Below are 20,440 nucleotides of genomic sequence, written 5' to 3' on the forward strand. Positions count from 1 at the left end.
TGACTGTCGCTGTCATCAGACACCAGAAGTGGGCATCAGATCCCATTACAAATGGTTATGAGCCACCATGTGGTTGCTAGGAATTGGACTTAGGACCTCTGAAAGTGCAGTCAGTGCTCCTAACCACTGAGCCATCTCTCCAGTCCTGTAGTGGGTAATTTTTATTCAAGTTCATTTCTTGAATCCATTTTTGTGGATTGCTCTTTCCCTAACATTCTTATGTTTACCTTTCTATATGTACATACATAGATTTAAGACATTTAATAAACTTGTTTTTTCAAGACTCACTAGCTCTGGCTGTGTAGGCTTATAGTACAACCAATTTTAAGATTATCCCTTAACTATCTTATAGATTCAGATTATGATTATTTATTTGACTTTGACAATTCCTGGGGGGTGAGGTGACTTCTAATAACTGCTGACTTAGCTACCTCCCCAGTAATTACAGTGTATCCCAAGTAATTGCTGTTTCTCCTGGCTGTGTGCTCATGGGCTATCTCTTCATGGCTCTTTGTCCTTCAATGCTCAACCAGGTAACTTACCTACCTACCTCTAATCCCTCCATTAGTTGGCTGCAGCCATTTTTATTTAACCAATAGTTTTAAAGAAGAACTAAAGCTGATAGATATGAGAAGTCCCTCTTAGGCTACAGAACTTAGCATCCCAATACATACCAACACTGGCCTCTGTGTAAGCCTACAGATTCATTGGCACCATGTCTAGCTCAGCGCCTTTAAAATTTTTCAGAGGTATGGGGGGTGGCAGTGTTAGATGACTCAAGTAGGTAAAGGCTGTGGGGGCAGAGCTTGAGGACCTGAATTTGATCTCTGAGACTATCCTCCGACCTGTACATGCAGTGCGTGGTACGAGATAATTTTTAACTGCTAGCCTAATGCATTAATAGTGAACGATTCCTGCCTATCAACTGAGCAATTAACGATACATGTTAGTATTAACGATATCCTGAATTTCATTTAAGCTAGGGATTGAGTAAGTACCTTACCGCTAAGAATCTTTCTAATTCTAAACATTTTTATACAAACTACATCTTGGGATGAAGCAGGAGAAGCCATACTGTAAACGAGTGGCAGCGGAAGGCTCTGTACTCCCTGACAGCTTCGTTTCCCTGACGACGGCTGTTGTGGTGACCAGCACGCCCTCCCATTGGCTGCTGCTGAACGTCTCGCGCTCCCCTCTACCGACTTTATTGGTCGGCGCTCCACAGTCACGACGTGTCGTAAGTAAAGTGTCGCAACACGGAGTGCTGATGGTCCACGGGCTGGAAGGCAGCCGTCAACTCAGGTCGTGATGGCGAGCACTCCGGGGCCAGAGATCCGCGAGAAGTTCCAGGCGGCGCTGGCTCTGTCGCGAGTGGAGCTGCACAAGAACCCGGAGAAGGAGCCGTACAAGTCCAAGTACGGCGCGCGTGCTCTATTGGAGGAGGTGCGCGCGCTGCTGGGCCCTGCGCCCGAGGACGAGGAAGAGCGGGCTGCGGACGATGGGCCGGGGGACCAGGCCTTGGGAGCGGGCGAGCCACGGGATGCCGAGGGTCCGGGAGCGCAGCGGGCGCTGCGCCTCGCGGTGGTCGAATTCCACCTTGGCGTAAACCACATTGACACTGAGGAACTGTCTGCCGGTGAGGAGCATCTGGTCAAGTGCCTGTCGCTGCTGCGCCCCTACCGCCTGTCGCTCGGCTGTGTGTCTCTCTACATCCAGGCGCAGGTGAGATGCTGAGGCAGGAGCTCTGCGCCCAAAAGCTCCTCCTGCCTGCGCTTAGTCGGTTCAGTCCCCAGCGTCGCACAACTCCTGGCCTGTGATCTCAGCACACAGGAGGCTTCGGCAGGAGGATTGCTTTTGAGTTCTTGGCTAGCCTGGGCTTCAGAGTGAAGCTTGGTCCCTTTTAATTTATCATAACACCTACCCACCATCTGCCTGCCAACTCCCTCTGAATTCTCGCCGCCTACTCCAGCCTCACTTGCTACTTTCTGTAGTCCTGGGCAGAACATAAGCGTCCGATTGTGCCCTTTCCAACTTCGTGATCAGCTTAGATTTATTCTGTGAAGAAATAATGCAACGTGATTCAAATGGAATAAGCAGGACAAGGGATCTCGAGAATAATCTGATCTTACTTTTTTTTTTAATGTCCAAAATCTTAAAAACTTTTTTTTAAAGATTTGTTTATTTATTTCATGTATGTGAGTACATTGTCATTGTCGTCAGACACACCAGAAGAGGGCATCAGATCTCATTACAGATGGTTGTGAGCCACCATATGGTTGCTGGGAATTGAACTCAGGACCTCTGGAAGAGCAGTCAGTGCTCTTAACCACTGAGCCATCTCTCCAGCCCTTAAAAACTTTATTCATTACCACATTCTCTTGTTTTCTCAGCAAGGGATTCCTACCTTTTCCTCATACTGTGTCTCAAGACCTTGTACTAACGTTATTATTATTTTTTTTTTTTTGTTTGTCTGTGATTAGACAAGGTTTCATGTCTCCATTGCTTAACTTCATCTTCTTGTCTTCACCTCCTGAGAGCTAGGGTCCCCCTTCCCCCTTTTCTTTTCACACAGGCTTGTTTGGTAGCTCAGGCTGGCTTTAACCCATGGTCCTCCTACCTCAGCCTACCTGCTGAGATTATAGGAATAGGCCACCCTGGCTAACTCTTGTTTGGACTAACTCTCATTGGTCCAAACTGGTCTCTCTTCCGACCTTCACAGTTTTATAAGAAACAGGTGTGACTTTCTGCTTTTTCAAAATTCAAATAGTAAGTAGAGTTTTCCAGACCCTTGAGTCTAGTTCAGTGGCACAGCATTTACCTAGCACTCTGGGTTTCATCTCCACACTATGGGAAGAAAAATACAAGTAATGTTTGACTCCCTTGTACCAGGTTACTTTTTTAGGGTTATAGACATTTTCATCCTACAGTTCAGATATGTGAACTAGGGAATGTTTACTAAGATCAATTGTTGGGTAGGTAGGCCTTTCAGGAAAGTCTCAAAACTTAAAAGAAAACTGTATGTCATATTTTTTTATTATGGCTCAATAAAATCAAAAGCCAAATAATAACAAACACCGGCCAACCCTTTTGCTCACTGCTTACTGCTCCAGTGCATGGCACAGACAGGGATGTTTTACATGTAAGCAACACTCAAGCCTGATGGTGGCTCACACCTTTAATCAGTGTGAACTTGGGACGCAGAAGCAGGAAGATCTCTGTGGGTGAGAGGCCAGTCTGGTCTACATAGGGAGTTTCAGGAGAGCTGGGGCTGCACAGGGAAAAACCTTGTTTCAAAAAACCAAAAGGAAAAAAGAAATAAAGTACTCACTTCATTGATTCCTAAATAAGATTTAACCCTGTGTTGACTGAATTTGGAATCAACCAAGAGATGCCTCTTTTGCCATGTCCAGGAGTGTGTTTCCAAAGAGATTAACTCTGAATGTGGGCAGCATCCCTTGGATGATGCCAGCAAGTGCTAACATCTCTACTGAGTGTGGATTCAGTGACACCAGCCATACTATGTTCCTAAACACGATAAACTATCTCTCCAAACTGTGGGCTCAAATAAATCCTTATTTTAAAAGTTGTTTTTGTCAGGGTATTTTGGCACAGCAACTGAAAAATAAAGTTTTTTTGTTTTTTTTTTTTTTTTTTGTTTTTTAAGTTTAAAACCGTTTGAGGTCTTGGAGAGATGTCTGGGTGTAAAGGCACTTTTTGCTAGTGCTGACATACATACACACAAGACAAATGAACATTAACATACAGCTTTTTGAAAGGGTATCTGCTGTGTATACTGTATTTTACTGATTTTAAGATACATGCTTGGCATCTTGGTGTACCTGAAATAAGAGTATCTTGTGGTGGCACTGGAGAGATGGCTCAGTGGTTAAGAGTACTGGCTGCTCTTCCAGAGGTTAAGGATTCCCAGCAACCACATGAAGGCTCACAGCCATATGTAACTCCAGCAGATCTCACACTCTCTTTGGTCTCCACAGGTACTATACATATGTGTTGCACAGACACATATGTAGGCAAAATTCTCGTACACATAAAATTGTAACTAAAACTTAAAAATAATTAAATAGCATTATTTGCATATGTAATAATTGTATACCTATGATCTCAGTTCAACAAACAAGAAAAGTAAATACAAGATAAATGTTATATTTCAGATGCATGGAGCCAGGGCAGGTGGCACACTTCTTTAATCATAGTACCCAGGAAACTGAGGTAGGTGGTTCTCTGTGAGTTCTCAGGCCAGCCTGGTCTATACAGCAAGATTCAGAACAGGTAGGGCTATGCAGTGAGGCCCTGCTTCAAAACAAACCTAAATGATGTCCCCCCACACACCTCATAAGGTATATCAGTAGTATTCCTATACATAAGTCATAGCTAGTTACAGTAGTTTTAGAAATTTGACATTAATACCAACATTAGAATAATAGAACTAACAATTTTAATAAGAGTCTCATGAGTCTGATCAGTATGAGGATGCTGTTGTCCTGGGATTCACTTCTAGGTCCACGTCCAGTAGTGTGTGTAGTTGTGACCAGAGTTCCTGACATACATAAACACTGAAATGGGGGAATGGTCTGCTTCAGGGTTAGTCCAGGTTGGCTTGGCTGTGTGGACTGTGGCCAGCATTTGAAATGTAAATACAGAGAATATCCAATAAAATAATTTTTTTTAAAAAAATGGCAGAGCTTACGGCAGGAAGCAACGTGGCAAAGACAAAGCTCACTGCCATTTCATCCTGAAACGCTGACCTTGATGCTGTGACTCACTCTCATTGGATGCATCCACTTACCGTTTCCCTTTCTTTGATTTCCAGAATAACCTGGGCATCTTGTGGTCTGAAAGGGAGGAGATTGAAACCGCCCGGACCTACCTGGAGTCATCGGAAGCACTGTACACCCAGTACATGAAAGAGGTGTGTTATGTGCAGATAAGAACGTAAATTTGGATTGCAACTAGTCAGAAATGATGGGCGCATACTTAAAATGCCAATACTGAGAGACAGGTGACAATAGAGCTTCAGGGCCAGCCAGCCTAGTGAACTCAGCAAGTCCCCAGCCAATAAGAGACCTGGCACAAAACACAAAACAAGGTGTTGCTCCTGAGGAGCACACACACACATGTTCATAACACACAGTAATTTCCTGTTCATGATATTAATGGGAGTTTTCAATATACCCTGGAATTTCTCTTTAGAGTGTCTGAAACTACTGCATATTGAAGACAGCTTGAAACTAATCCTCCCGTACAGTATAATGGCAAAGACAGTCTTAATATAATCATAAAGGAAATATTCTAATATGACCCAAATATATCATTTGAATATTTTGTATTAATTTATTTCAGATTTATTCCTTTTGTGTAAATAAATGTTTGCTGCGATGTATTTGTGTACTGTGTGCATGCCTGCTGGTGGCCTTGGAGATCAGAAGAAGGCATCAGATTCCTTGGAACTGGTTGCAGATAGTTTTGAAACCACTGTTTGCTGGGAACCAAGCACAGCCAGATCCCCTACAAGAGCAGCCAGTACTCTTAACCACAGAGCTGTCTCCAGCTTATTTTTGTATTTAGACTACAGGTTTTATTTTGTTTTCACTAAAGACAACAGTGCTTTGAGGGAAACCAGCTACCTGAGCAGCATATCTGAAATCTCTGTGGCTGTGGTGTGATATCAGAATCACCCAAAGAATTTGTTAAGCCTCAGTAGACCATGTAAGCTCCTGTAATCCCAGCAACTTAGATTGGAAACGAGGTAGGGGGAGCTTGAGTTGAAGGCCAGCTGTGCCACATAGCAAGACTGTCTTAAACCAAGCCCAAAGCCCGAGCAGACCTGCTTCAGGCTTTTCTGCAGCAGTTCTGATTTGGGCCTGAGAATTTGCTTTTTGCAAGGTAACATACTGCTGTTGTGATTGCTGTGTTCTGAACCATGTTTTTCCTGTTCACTCATGTCTGAAATGCAGTCTATGCAGCTGAGCATCTCTCTATAAGAAGCACACAGCACGCAGGGCTAGACCCACTGTAGCTCCAATCTCTCCACAGGGTGCTGCTCAGAGGCTCTGCAGAACTAAGATGATAATTCTTACTTCAGGGGTCACAGACCTCAGGACAGCAAATCACCCAGCTACTGTATGCTTCTCCCCTTCTTCCAGGAAGGAAAGGATCGTGCACAGGATTTTCCTGTGGATTATCACTGTTGCAGTTACTGGCTTTAAAACCCATTAATAGTATGCTAATTGTTTTTGTTTGAGACAGGTCTCACTGTGTAGCCAGAATTGGTCTCAAACTCATGATCCTCCTGTCTCCACTTTGGGAATGGTGAGTGAGGCACCACTTCTGCCTGAGAGACAGAGCCTTAGACGTCAGCAGTGCTTTATCTCAAATGGTATTTAGAGAATTCACAGGTACTCCTCAACAGTGCTTATAAGTAATAACTCATTTAATCATGATGTGATAAAGTAGGCACTGTTGCTGTCCTAATGACTTTCCCAGAGTAAAAAGTAGAATATTCAGCCGATGCCACACCCAGTATTGTTGTAGGTTTGAGACAGGTTCTCAAGTAACCAGGCTGGTCTTGAACTCACTGTAACTGGGGAGAATGACCTCAAACTCCTGAGCTTCCTGCCTCTGTGCCCCAAGTGCTGGGCTTACAAGTCTGGGGACCCTCCCCTATTAGAACCCACATTTTAAGTAACATTCTCTACTGCTTTGTTAGTATGCATGCTTAGACTGGAATGCAAAAACAGTGTATTCCTGTAGAGCTATATCAAAATGATGTACTGAAGGAAAAAGAATGTGCTGTAGGTGGGACACATATCCTGTACACTGCTGTTTGCTTGGCCAGCCTCATTTGCTAGATATGGCTTAGACTATGCACCAGGCCCTGTGCAGCATGCAGAGTGTGCTGTAAAATATGATTGCTAGGCTCCCTTCCCTTGAAGATGAAGATTGGAAGAATCACATCCGCCCAGACCTTCAGAACTGGGACATGTTTTATAGACCTTTACCATACCGACACCTCTAAGAATCTTTTTTCTCAGGAATATCTAAGTTAGAGACTTTATTTATTTGAGTCAGAAGCTCACTGTGTAGCTCTTGCTCACCTGGAACACGGTGTAGACCAAACTGGCCTTGAGTTCAGAGAGATCCTGCCTCTGTCTCTGTCTGCATTCGTGTGTTACCCTGGAGGAAGTACTAGGAGAGATGAGCCTGTAATGGAGGTTGCTGAGCGTCTGCAAGCCTTCCTCAGAACTGTATGTCTGTGGCAGCATCACACACAGCACAGCTCTGTATGATTAGTTAGGTCTCCATTCAGTTCGGACCACATAGGTGTGCATCCCTTAGCAGTGAAGTGTGCAGTGCACACCTGTGAGGCAGCAGAGTCAGGTCATCCACATTCCCAGCCATGTAGAAAGGTTAAGACCAACCTGGGTTACAGAACTTGTTCCTGTCTCAAAAACAAGCAAAACAAAACAGGGAGCTGCTGAGGTAGCTTAGCGGTTAAAAGTATAATCAACTCTTCCAGAGAACCAAAGTTCATTTCCCATCATGTACATGGTGGCTCTGAAGTTCTATGGGATCTGACACCCTCTTCTGATCTCCTCAGGTACCAGCCACAGTATCAATGTACATAAAATGATTCTTTTTAAAAAGCAGAATAACTGAATGATATACATACATCACTTAATTCCTGTTAGCTAGAAGGGGAAAGACTATTGAACCACCTTCCAGATGGCTGCAGAGTCTGAAGGGCACCCGTGTGCTGTTTGCCTTGGCTTTGCTTCCCAACTTTAGTTTTTACTCTCAAGTTGCAGTTCGGTTGGTGTTTGTGTCAAGTTGTTACAATGAAACGCTCTGACCAAGAGAAACTGGAGGGAGGAAAGGAAAGGTCTGTCTATTGGCCTTATGCTTCCCGGGTGTCTCACTGAGGGAAGTCAGGGCAGGAAATCAAGCAGGAACTTGATGCTGTAGAAAAACGCTATTTGCTAGCTTGTTCAGTTAGCTTTCAGGGCCATTGGCTAAGGAATGGTTTATTCTATAGTCAATTATGCCCTTCTATTCTCTATTAGTAATCAACTAATCACCCACAGACCAATCTGATCCACCCAGTTCTCTCTCAAGTGCTATGTCAAGTTGACAGCCAAAGCTCAAATCTTTTTTTTTTTTTTTTTTTTTTCAGAGCTGAGTACCGAACCCAGGGCCTTGTGCTTGCTAGGCAAGCGCTCTACCACTGAGCTAAATCCCCAATCCCTAAAGATTTATTTGTTTTATGTATATGAGTACCTGTCTTCAGACACACCAGAAGAGGGTGCCAGATCCCATTACAGATGGCTGTAAACCACAAAGTAGTTGCTGGGAATTGAACTCAGGACCTTGGGAAGAGCAGTCAGTGCTCTTATCCACTGAGCCATCACTCCAGCCAAAGCTCAAATCTTATGTTTAAAATCCTGTCTCCCAAAACAAATGGGCTGGAGAAATGGCTCAGTGCACTGTAAGAGCACTGACTGCTCTTCCAGGGGTCCTGAGTTCAGTGGCTCACAACCATCTCTATGGGATCTGATGCCCTCTTATGGTGTGTCTGAAAACAGCTACAGTGTACTCATATAAATATAATAATAAATAAATCTGTAAAACAAAGAGCCTACATAATTTTGGAGAGAACAAAATAGAGCCATAAACAACACCTTGTAAGATCACATTCTGTATAGAAAGTATTATTGTTCTTGGGAACTTGGTGAAATCAATTAAAGCAAGGATGGGGGCCTGAGATAAAGCTCAAGAATTAGACTAGGCTTTGGGATTTTCCCAAGCACTACAGAAGCTATAGCAAGGACAAATTCATTGGTGGAACTGTCCTCACAAAGGGTCAACATTTATACCCACACCAGAAGCCTTCACATTGTAATGGATTTGTGCATGGTCAGTAACTCAGTCCCCCTGCAGCCTTCTGAAGGATGTGCTATGATTGATACATTTTCACAGATGAAGAAACATGACTCCTAAGACAATAAACATTGTGACCTTGGTTCCGACTTAGTCATTGAAAAATAATGTTAACACTTAATGTATCTCAAGTTTGAGGACAGCCTGATCTACAGAGTGAGTTCCAGGACAGCCAGGCTACACAGAGAAGCTCTTTCAAAAAACAAAACAAAACAAAATACTTTCCTTGTTTCCTTCAATTGATTTTCATTAGTATTGACAGTTTGAACACTGTTACCTAAGAAAATATAAATCATTATTTTTATGCTCTTGTAGATTTTCTGTTTTATTTAATTTACTTGTGTGTACACTAAATTGATCATTCGTGGTTGGTTCTTTTTCCACAATGTGGGCTCTAGGGATCAAACTCAGTTGGTCAGGTTTGGCAGTAAGGTGTTGTTTGTGAGTTTGTTTTAGGTGGGTTTTTTTTTTTTTTTTTTTGTTTGTTTGGTTGGTTTTGAGATTAGAATTACATCATTTCTTCCTCCAAAATTATGTAGATTTTGTTTTGTTTAAAGACTTATTATATGTATGTATGTACACTATAGCTGTCTTCAGACACACTAGAAGAGGGATCGGATCTTATTACACATGATTGTGAGCCACCGATTGTGAGCCACCACATGGTTGCTGAGAATTGAGCTCAGGACCTCTGGAAGAGTAGTCAGTGTTCTTAACTGCTGAACCATCTCTCCAGCCCTTGTTTTATTTTTGTTTTTTTGAAATAGGTTTTTTTTGTGTGTGTATAGTCTTAGCTGTAGACCAGGCTGGTCTCGAACTCACAGAGATCTGCCTCCTAAGTGCTGGAATTAAAAGTGTGTGCCACCAATACCTGGCTTATGTAGGTTTTTAATAGAGCTTTTTTAGTAGACAAAGTTATATACAAAATACTTAATTATTCAACTAAAGCCAGGTATGATGGCTCACACCTATAATTTTGGTACTCAGAATACTGAGACAGTAATATTGATGGGAATTTGAGGCTAGCCTGGACTACATAGTGAGTATTTCTAGGCTAGCTTGAACTGTAGAGTGAGACCTTTTTAAGATTGATTTATTTGTTTATTCACTTATTTTTATGTGCATTGGTGTTTTGCCTGCATTTGTGCAAGGGTGCCAGATACCCTAGAACTGGAGTTAAGGACAGTTGTGAGTTGCCCTGTGGGTTCTGGGAATTGAACCTGGGTTCTTTAGAAAAGCATCCAGTGCACCCCTGAGCTATCTCTCTCCAGCCCTGAGACCCTATCTTTAAAAAGGAAAAGCAACTGCCTACCTGCCAGGGAAGAGGACCATGAATTTGAGGCCAGCCTGAGTTACAGAGTCATATAGTAAAGCTGTCTCAGACATAGACAAAGGTCATTTCTCCAGTCCCTCCAGAAGGGAGCGCTTGCTGTTTGTGTTTAAAGTTATAAGGAACTATGTTCTTCAACCACAGATTGGGAGCCCGCCTCTTGACCCGACTGAGCATTTTCTTCCTGAAGAAGAGAAACTTACTGAACAAGAGAGATCAAAAAGGTTAGTCTTCACAGAGACCACAGGAGTGACTCATAGTGTCACTAGTGCTTGCTCTAGAATTCACACTTGGGCTGAGGAGATGGCTCAGAGGTTAAGAGCACTGTCTCCTCTTGCAGAAGACCAAGGTTCAGTCCCAGAACCCACATGGTGGCTCACAACCATCTGTAACTCCAGCTCCAGGGGATTATGCTGTCACTGGTTTCTGCTGGCATCTATAAACAGGTGGTGTTCACACATATAAACACACATGACAAATAATCATTTAAAACTTTAAAGATAAACTGGTTTCTTAACTTGATGTAAGTCCAAAAAATTAAAATTAATTGAAGAAAGAAAGAAAGAAGAAAGAAAGAAAGAAAGAATGCACATGTGGCATCTGCTGCTTCCCAGTGCTCCTCCAGGGCACAATGTGGATTCTTACATGCATAAAACCTCCATTTGTCGCTTACAAGTTACATGACTTTGTTCAACTCTGAGACTCAGTTTCCTTGTTTGTCAGATCTAAGGGCCATGCACAACTCAAATATATATGACATTTTCCTATAAGTTGTAAATCATGTAAATGTCAAATATTTTTCCTTCACAGATTTGAGAAGGTTTATACTCATAACCTGTATTACCTGGCTCAAGTCTACCAGCACATGGAGATGTTCGAGAAGGCTGCTCATTATTGCCACAGCACGCTGAAACGTCAGCTTGAACACAGTGCCTACCACCCCATGGAGTGGGCCATCAATGCCGCTACTCTCTCGCAGTTCTACATCAATAAGGTCAGTGTCCTACCGCTCGCCAGCAGCCCTGAGGGTGAGCGAGGCAGGCTGGGCCTACAGTGCGGCGGGGCAGGTGGCTGGTGTTTTGTTGTGTATGCGGGGAGGAGAAGGCAGACAGCTGCTTCAGCAAAACAGTACCAGAATGCTTTGATGCGTGAGTACTCTGAATCTTTAAAAAATAAGGGTTTTGTTATCGTTTTAGAATTTGATGCAGTGTTTTGACCATGCATGATCTTTCCCTTCTCCCTCCATTTGAATCTGTAAGTGTTGATTTCTCAGAGGACTGGTTAACTAACAGCAGTTTTGTTCCGTCTCAGCACATGGTCATTTCACTTCTTGGATGGCTTACCTTCAATTGCAGATTTTTATCTTGCTGCAGATAAAATTTTATCTTTGTGTAATGCTAATCTTACAACCATGAGAATTTGTCTGAGGAAGTTGACAGTTAAATGTGGGCTTTGATAAAAGCATGCGATATGTTTCCGTTATTTTTCAGAATTAGCTGCTCTCTAATAATCAGTTTTGATGTTAACAATATGTGCTGAGTTGTAGAGTTCCAGGTTTTATGACAGACTTCTGAACTGTGGGACAAATTAGAGCATTATAGCTGCTTATCCAAATCACTTGCATTATGTTGTATTTTGGGTACAACTTTTTCCTTTCCAGTACTTTAGCCTATACTAAAATCCTCTGTTGTTCTCTCTCTCTCCCTCCCTCCCTCCCTCCCTCTCTCTCTCTCTCTCTCTCTCTCTCTCTCTCTCTCTGTGTGTGTGTATGTGTGTGTGTGTGTGTGTGTGTGTGGTGGAGGGGGGAGGTTGTTGTCACTGTGTAGCCCTGGCTAGCCAAACTGGTTATCTATAGACCAGAGTGGCCTTGAGCTCCAAGAAGTGTGTCTGCCTCTTCCTCCCAAGCACTGTGACTGAAGGTGTGTGTCACTATGTCCAGTGGCGCAGCTCTGATCCCTAAAGCTCTGACATTTGGTAATTGTCAGCCATCAGCACAACATCCCTCTTTCACCCCTTGATGGACTGCACCAACCTCTCGGCCTTTGTTAGTTGGTTCTGTAAATGTACCCTGTGTTTAAAGTATTGTCCCATAGAGTGTCACTCAGAAAAACTGTTAGCAGGAGAGGAAGGGCAGCGGTGACTGCAGCATTGCTTCTAGGAGTTTGGTTTAAGGTCAAGCATATAAGTAAGGCTTTTTGCATTCAGTCACACTGAGCTCCTGTAACTCCATTTTGTCATGGTCATCTTCAAGAGGCCACTCTGCTGGCCCCTCCCTCCAGTTGTTGGGGTCTCCTTGTTTGTTTCGTTTAGCAACTGTAAATGTCCTCGTTCAGTGTGATTTTAATTGACACCTAAACTTTACGGTTATTCATAGTATAGAAATGTCTGGATACTGAACATGTGACTTTGAAGTTGCTAAACATTACTTTTGTGGAGCATGTGGTAATTTTCATGAACCCCCCTGAACCCCATACCTTTGGGCTTTTCCACATCACAGCCAGCTAAGTTCTTTACAGAAAGAGAGCTTGGAGCCATGTTTGAAAGTGATGCTGGCATTGCTGCCGTCTCTGTCGGTAGGTATCCTGCTGGGTGATGCTGCACACCCATGACCGATGACAAGGGTTCCGGTTGACATAGAGATGTTTCCTGGAGCCTTTAAGACATTTTCTAGGTCCAGATTTGAATCATGAGTTCTTCACAAGTGTTGGCAAAGTAGTTCCAGAAAGTTTTTCTGTAGAAATCTGTTGATTTGAAAACAAGATGGGAAGCCTCATTCTCCTGTCTCCTCCCAAGGTTTTAGAAGACAGTCTAGTGAAGAAGATAGAACTCTGCCTACTTTTTGTCTCTGAGTGTAGAATTGAAAAGATCTCTAAACCTCAGTGAGTCCACAGTTGTCTGACACAGTGTGAATGTCCATGGGACTTTGGCTGTTTAGGGTGACCCTGAGGGTGTGGTGAGGCCCTATGTTCCTGGTCACAGGAGGAGAGTGGACTGCCGGTCTTCAGTCATTTGTCCACCGGTTTGGACCGTTATTAGAAGTGTAGGATATTGTAGGTTCTTCTCTGGGGTACTTTTTTTGTTTTGTTTTTTAACCAGATAATACTGTTTTCTGTCGAAACTCTACAGGTAACCCTTAGTGGGAAACTTTTCCTGACAGCTTTCCCCATAATAAATACCGCTAGTGTAAACAAGGCTTTGTCAGAGTTACATTGTTGTTGTTTATTTTCCCAACAGCTCTGTTTTATGGAAGCCAGACATTGTCTGTCAGCTGCTAATGTTATTTTTGGTCAAACTGGAAAAATCCCGGCTACAGAAGACAGTAAGTACGCATGTAAATTTAATTAGAGGGTTTCTCAGTAAGATGATCTTGCCTGTGTTGGCCTTGAACTCATGATCCTCCTGCCTTAGCTTCCTAAGGACTCCAGTTACAGGTATGTACCATACCCAGATTACTACATAGTTAAAAACCTGTCTGGAATTCTGAAACTTTAACTTTTTTTAGATTGGTTTTTTTAATTTTATGTGTGTGAGTGTGTTGCGGTAAATATTAAAAAGATGGCTTAACCTTTTATCCCGCGCTTAGCTGGCTCCTGTGTGGGACCATCTGGCACTATTGGGATTTTGGCACCACAGGCAGCCTCTAAGAACTCAGGCACAGTTCCCTCTAACGCCCCTGCTGCTTCTGTCCCGGGTGAATACGACCGCCCCGGCATTTTCCTCTCTTCTACCACCCGGTACAAACATGACTCCACAGCCTGGTAACTTATCAAACAGGTTTAGGTGGTAAACTCTTAGTCCACAAACCCTCTATACAATAAGCTTATGACCTGACCAATGGACAAATATACAAACTCCCCTTCTATATGAGATAAATAGACCCATAGAAACCCTTAGAAATAATAACATACTTATCAAGCTAGAGATACACTGAGAGAAACATACAAATCTGCCTCCATCTTGCCTCTGCCTCTCTTCCTCCTTTCTGTCCAGTCAGTATCGCCTTAACATAAACCTACATGAGTGTTCTGTCTGCGTGTGTGTATGTGTGCCACACGTGTGCATGTTGCCTACAGAGATCAGAAGAGGGTTCTCATTTCACAGTACTGAAGTTAGAGATGGTTGTGAGCCAGTGTGGGTGCTGCAAACAGAACCAGGGTCCTCTGCAGAAACAGCAAGACCTCTTAACCACAAAGGTGTCTCTCCAGCTTTAAATATGAGACTGATTTAAGCTTTAGAGAAGCTGTAAGAATACAATTCCCACATGCCTTCCCTAAATCCACTGCTGTTTTATTTGTTCATTTGTTAGTTTGGTTTTTTAAAGACAGGGTTTCTCTGTGTAGTGTCAACTGTCCTGGAGCTCATTCTTTAGACCAGGCTGGCCATGAACTCACTTGCCTCTGCCTCCTGAGAGTAAAGGCATGACCCCTAGTGCCCTGCTCCGCCGTTTGTAATGTTTATGGGTTTGTGTTCATTTTTCTTTCTGACCTAGTTGAGAGGAGGCCTTTTTACAACTGTAATACTTCAATGCATATTTTTCTTTTTTCTTTTTATAGATTTATACACACACACACACACACACACATACACATATACACTCACACACGCGCACACACATATAAATGTATACTGTAGCTGTCTTTAGACACACCAGAAGAGGGCATTAGACCTCATTATAGATGGTTGTGAGCCACCATGTGGTTTCTGGGATTTGAACTCAGGACCTCTGGAACCATCTTAACCACTGAGCCATCTCTCCAGCCCGCATGTTTTTCTAAGAATGAGAGTATATTCAGATAGGCATAATGGCTCATGCCTGGAATTTCAGCACCCCAGAGGCTGAGGCAGGACAAGTGCCATAAATCTTAGGCCCACCTGGGCTATGTTTCAAGTTTCAGGTCAACCTAAGCAATAGAGTAAGACACACACAACCCCCCTCACCACACACACACAGTCAGCAGGCTCAGGACATGCACAGCCAGCCGTCCTGCCTGCAGTGCATCTGTCTCATCGGTTGTTCTCTAGGGTTCTTTGTTGCCATGTTTATCTAGTGCTAGATTATACTGCTAAAGTTGTGTGTTGCCTTTAGCTGTCTCTTTAGTCTCCTGTCATCTGAGACACTCCCTCTGCCTTTCTCTCTTTCATACATAACATCTTGAAGAACAAGGGCTGGTTACTGCATACAATTCCTATCACTTGAGGTTTGTGTGATATTTCTCTTTGCCATGGTTGACATCTTTATGCACTTTTTGTTCTGCATACATAAGGCTGTCTTCTCACACCATCTTTCTTAGAGAGGTTTGGTTTGGTTGCTTCTTTGTATGCATATGATGCTAAGGATTGAAGTGAGGCCTTGTGTGTGTTAGCAGATCCCCAGCACAGAGGCTGGGCGGTGTGGGAGGAAGGTGAGAAACAACAGTGGCCACGGCTTTACACATGCATCTGTCATACAGAGTGCTGTGGATACGGCATCTTTCAAAATAATTTGGCAGCTTTTATTTAAAATATTTTAAATTGTATAAACTGTCTGACCTAGTAAATTCCATTTCTAGAGATCAGTCCAGACTCTACACAGATGTATATGCTGAGATCTGTAGCCTAGAATTGTTGATAATAGGAAGAAGTGGAAATAGCTTGTCCCCTCTGCTGGAAGAATGACTAAACAGGAAGTGTCTGGTGATTGCATGTAATAGTGCATTAAAATAAAGCTCAGGAGTCATGAGAGGATATATGGATCTTATTTTCTTAGAATGCATGTAGGAAAGCCACGAGAAAGAACTATTTATTGTGACAGTAGTTGACCTGCAGATGAGACATACGAATACCAGGGAGCATCTGTATCCGCCCAGCACTGAGTGCCTCGTGCTTAGCAATGGTCTGCTGCTGTGTAGTCAGGAGAAGCTGAGAGAACGGGACAGTGCACAGGGCAGACGACATGACCGTGACCTACAGTCCCTGTGTGGTTTTAGCTCCTGAAGTTGAAGGAGACGTGCCAGAGCTTTACCATCAAAGGAAAGGGGAAATAGCAAGATGCTGGATCAAGTACTGCTTGACTCTGATGCAGAACGCGCAGCTCTCCATGCAGGTATGCACATGGGGATGGCGGTCAGCTTCGTGGGGCTGGCTCATCAGGCCCACTGTGTGTCTTATTGTTTCTGAGGTGTGTGTGTGTGTGTGTGTGTGTGTGTGTGTAAAAGCATGTGAGTGTTTAGGTGTCTTGTGTGTATGCAGGTTTGGGTGCATGTGTATGTCTGCCTGTGAAACACAGAGGATAGCCCTGGGTTTTTTGAGACAGAGTCTTTCACTGGACCTGGGGCTGGCTGAGTAGGTTGGGCAGGCTAGCCCCACAAGCCCACGGGATGCACTTGTCTCTGGCTCACCAGAACTTGGGTTATAAGTACTTAGTACCGTGCTCAGCATTTCTGTGTGGGTCCTGGGGATGCAGCTGGGGCCTCGTGCTTACGGCTGACACTCTTCTGACGGAACTCTCTCCAGCCCTACTCGTATGTTTCCATTGTAACAGAGTTTGGTCCTCAGGACCTGCATTACAGTAAAAGGAGAGAGCCAATGCCTACAAGTTATCCTCACACTTGTCGTGCAAGTACACACATACACACAAAGAAATTTCATTTTTTAAAAGAATATTTGAAATATACTGAGTCTTATTATTAAATAATTAAATATTAACTATTATTCTTTCTAATCTTTGTGGGACCCTATTTTCTAGCCACCAAGAAAGAATATAAAATAAATTGCCTATTTAAAAATAAAAAATAAAGTTTTCTATTTTTGTGCTTTTCTTTTTTCTCTGTGTACATGGAACTATAATAATTTTAAATAATATAGAACTTATAAAGCTATAAAAATAATAAACCCAGAAGCCTAAGTTTGAGAAAAGGAACATAAAAATAGGACATTCTGTGGGCTAAAGTTGTAGCTCAGATGATAGTGTATCTACTTAGCACAACAAAGCCGTGGGTTCAGTCCCCAGCACAGCATAAATAGGGTGTGGTGCAGGCCTGTAATCCAGCACTCAAGCAGAAATACCAGGAATTCAGGGCCATCCTTGGCTCTGTAACAAGTTCAAGGCCAAATTAGCCTATGGAAGCCTTTACCCCAAGAGACTTGATAGGGTGTGGGTGCAGTCAGGAGAAGAGAAGAGGAAAAAGGGACTGAAGATGTCTGGTGCCAGGTGCACATGGATAGAATCCTGGCACTCAGGCTGTGAGTTAAAACCCACCTGGGGCTCCCTGGGCACCTGAAGACATGGCATTTATACTGCCCCATAAACACACACACACACACACACACAAAATCAACAGATCTTTGGGGAGAAAAAAGGTTTTCAGATCTCAGTGGGCCCATGGTGTGGTTCCTTAGAGGAACACTCACTAGCATGTTTAGAAAAGATCATGGCCTGCTTCATCCATGATGCACTCATTATTTTTTGGTATGTGTGTACACACATACACACATGTAATTTAGTTGATTTGTTTCTTTAATGTGTATGTATATACACATACATGCGTATGTATATGTAGGAAGTCAAAGGACAACTTGAAGGACACTGTTTATTTCTTCTCCATTGAGGTTCCCGGGGAACAATCTCAGGTTGTCAGGGTTGGTAGCAGATGCCACCATATAGAATATGCTGGCCTGGAACTCACTGTGCAGCCCACTCGCCCCAGCATTGCAGCCTTCCTGTGATGGCTTGGCTATGACACTGGAACTACGGATGTGAGCTAGCCACCCAGTGTCAGATCCTATCTTTAGGTTGACAATTTGTTTGGAACCGCCAGTGTAGACTAGGCTGGCTTGGAACTCACAGACGTCTGCCTGCCTCTGCCTCCTGAGTTTTTGTTGCATTTTAAGACTTTATTTTATGCCTATGAGGAGCTTTTCATGTCTGTGCACTATATGTGTGCCTGGTGCCCAAGCAAGTTAAAAGCAGGCATGGGGTCCTCTGCAATTTAGAGATTGTCGTGAGCCTGGGTGCTGGGGACGGAACCTGGGTCTTCTGCAGAAGAGCCATCTCTCAAGCCCCAGTTCTTTGTTCTTTGAGACTGGGCCTTGCTGTGTATCTGCAGCCAGCTTTGAAACATGCTGTTTAGCCCAGGCTGGTCTCCATTCTGCAATTCTCCTGTCTCTGCCACCTAAATGCTGGGATTACAGGTGTGTTCCTGAGATATGTACCCTGCTTCACGTGGTTTCTCCTTTTCATTTAGGACAACATAGGAGAGCTTGATCTTGACAAGCAGTCGGAGCTCAGAGCTTTGAGGAAGAAAGAGCTGGATGAGGAGGAGAGCGTCAGGAAAAGGGCCGTGCAGTTTGGAACCGGTGAGCTGTGTGACGCCATCTCCGCAGTGGAGGAGAAAGTGAGATACTTGAGACCCTTAGATTTTGAAGAGGCCAGGGAACTTTTCCTGCTGGGTCAACACTATGTGTATGAGGCAAAAGAGTTCTTCCAGATTGATGGGTATGTTACTGACCATATTGAAGTTGTCCAGGACCACAGTGCTCTGTTCAAGGTGCTTGCGTTCTTTGAGGCTGACATGGAGAGGCGATGCAAGATGCACAAGCGCAGAATAGCCATGCTAGAGCCCCTGACTGTGGACTTGAACCCACAGTACTACCTGCTGGTCAACAGGCAGATTCAGTTTGAAATTGCACACGCTTACTATGACATGATGGATTTGAAGGTTGCTATTGCTGACAAGCTCAGGGATCCCGACTCACACATTGTGAAGAAAATAAATAGCCTGAATAAGTCTGCGCTCAAGTACTACCAGCTCTTCCTAGACTCCCTGAGAGACCCAAACAAAGTCTTTCCTGAGCACATTGGGGAAGATGTTCTCCGCCCTGCCATGTTAGCAAAATTCCGGGTAGCTCGTCTGTATGGCAAAATCATCACCGCAGATCCCAAGAAAGAGCTAGAGAATTTGGCAACATCTTTGGAACACTACAAATTTATTGTTGACTACTGTGAAACTCACCCCGAGGCTGCCCAGGAAATAGAAGTTGAGTTAGAACTTAGTAAAGAGATGGTCAGTCTTCTCCCAACAAAAATGGAGAGGTTCAGAGCCAAGATGGCCCTGACTTAAGCCCTGGTCCAAAGGAAAGGAAACACACAGCCTGAAGCCATTCCCTTCCCCCATAGCGAACAAGGCCCAGCCCCACGGTCACCTTCATGCCAGGCCCAGAGGGATGCACTCTGAGCTCCAGAAGCAGTCGGGTATCTGAGTCTGTGCTAGGACCTTAAGCACCATAAATTAGTCATTTAAAACTAATTATGTAAGTTGCCTTGCTGAAGTGACAGGCATTTTGCATTTTTGATCGCTTGTTTTTCTGTTTAAGTATAAACATCTCCTGCCTTGATTTCTAAATGTTAAGTCCTTGTTGACTAGTACTTGTCAGATTTCATCCTAGGAGCAACACTAGGTCGTGTACCTAGTAGAAGAGCCGGTTACTGTGGTGAATTTGAGAAAGTCACTTCATATTGTCATTCTTTGTAAAATACTTACTTTATTAAACTCCAAAATAAATCTTTCCCTTTTGGAAATACTAAAAACTTAAGTTAACTAATAATGTTGCAAAATGGCTTATCTTAATTATAGGACTGAAGGTCTTGCACATAATAAATTTACTTGTTTCAACTAGTAAATGCTTTTATTACCCCCTTTTTTCTTGTAAGGATGGTCCTTTAAAAAAAAGATTTATTTGTGTGTGTGTGTGTGTGTGTGTGTGTGCGTGTGCGCGCGCGCGCGTGCGCACACGTCTGTGGATCATGTTCCTGCAGTGACTATGGAAGCCAGTAGAGTGTCAGATTCCCCTTGAACTGGAGGTACAGACAGCTGTGACTGCCATGTGGGTTCTGGGGTCCAAACCCTGGTCCTCTGGAAGAGGAGCCAGTTTTTAGCCATTGAGCCATCTCTCCAACTTGTTTTCTTGTAAAAATTGGTCTTATTTTTGACACTTAAAGGTATTGCCTTATTCTGAGCCACCACACACAGCTAACATTATTTTTCATCATCATCTTGACATGCTAGAACCTTCCACACGTTAAGCCTAGTGTCCATTCTACTGTGCCTCTAGGTCCTATTAGTATATTTAGAAAAACAAACTAGGATGGGAAAACAGTTTCAATAAAGTAACCCAAAA

At 43.4% G+C, this 20,440-nt stretch overlaps 1 protein-coding gene across 1 annotated transcript; it reads left to right on the forward strand.

Moving 5' to 3' along the window:
* Positions 1-1,277: 1,277 nt before the first annotated feature.
* KIFBP (kinesin family binding protein) lies at positions 1,278-19,906 on the forward strand. The gene is made up of 7 exons (XM_080938416.1): positions 1,278-1,722; positions 4,832-4,930; positions 10,430-10,509; positions 11,096-11,279; positions 13,520-13,604; positions 16,252-16,367; positions 18,508-19,906. The coding sequence occupies exons 1-7, from the start codon at positions 1,309-1,311 to the stop codon at positions 19,381-19,383; spliced, it is 1,854 nt and encodes a 617-aa protein (XP_080794542.1). The 5' UTR covers positions 1,278-1,308; the 3' UTR covers positions 19,384-19,906.
* Positions 19,907-20,440: the final 534 nt, after the last annotated feature.

This window comes from Micromys minutus (genome assembly GCF_963924665.1).
Source record: "Micromys minutus genome assembly, chromosome: 25".
Lineage (NCBI taxonomy): Eukaryota > Metazoa > Chordata > Mammalia > Rodentia > Muridae > Micromys > Micromys minutus.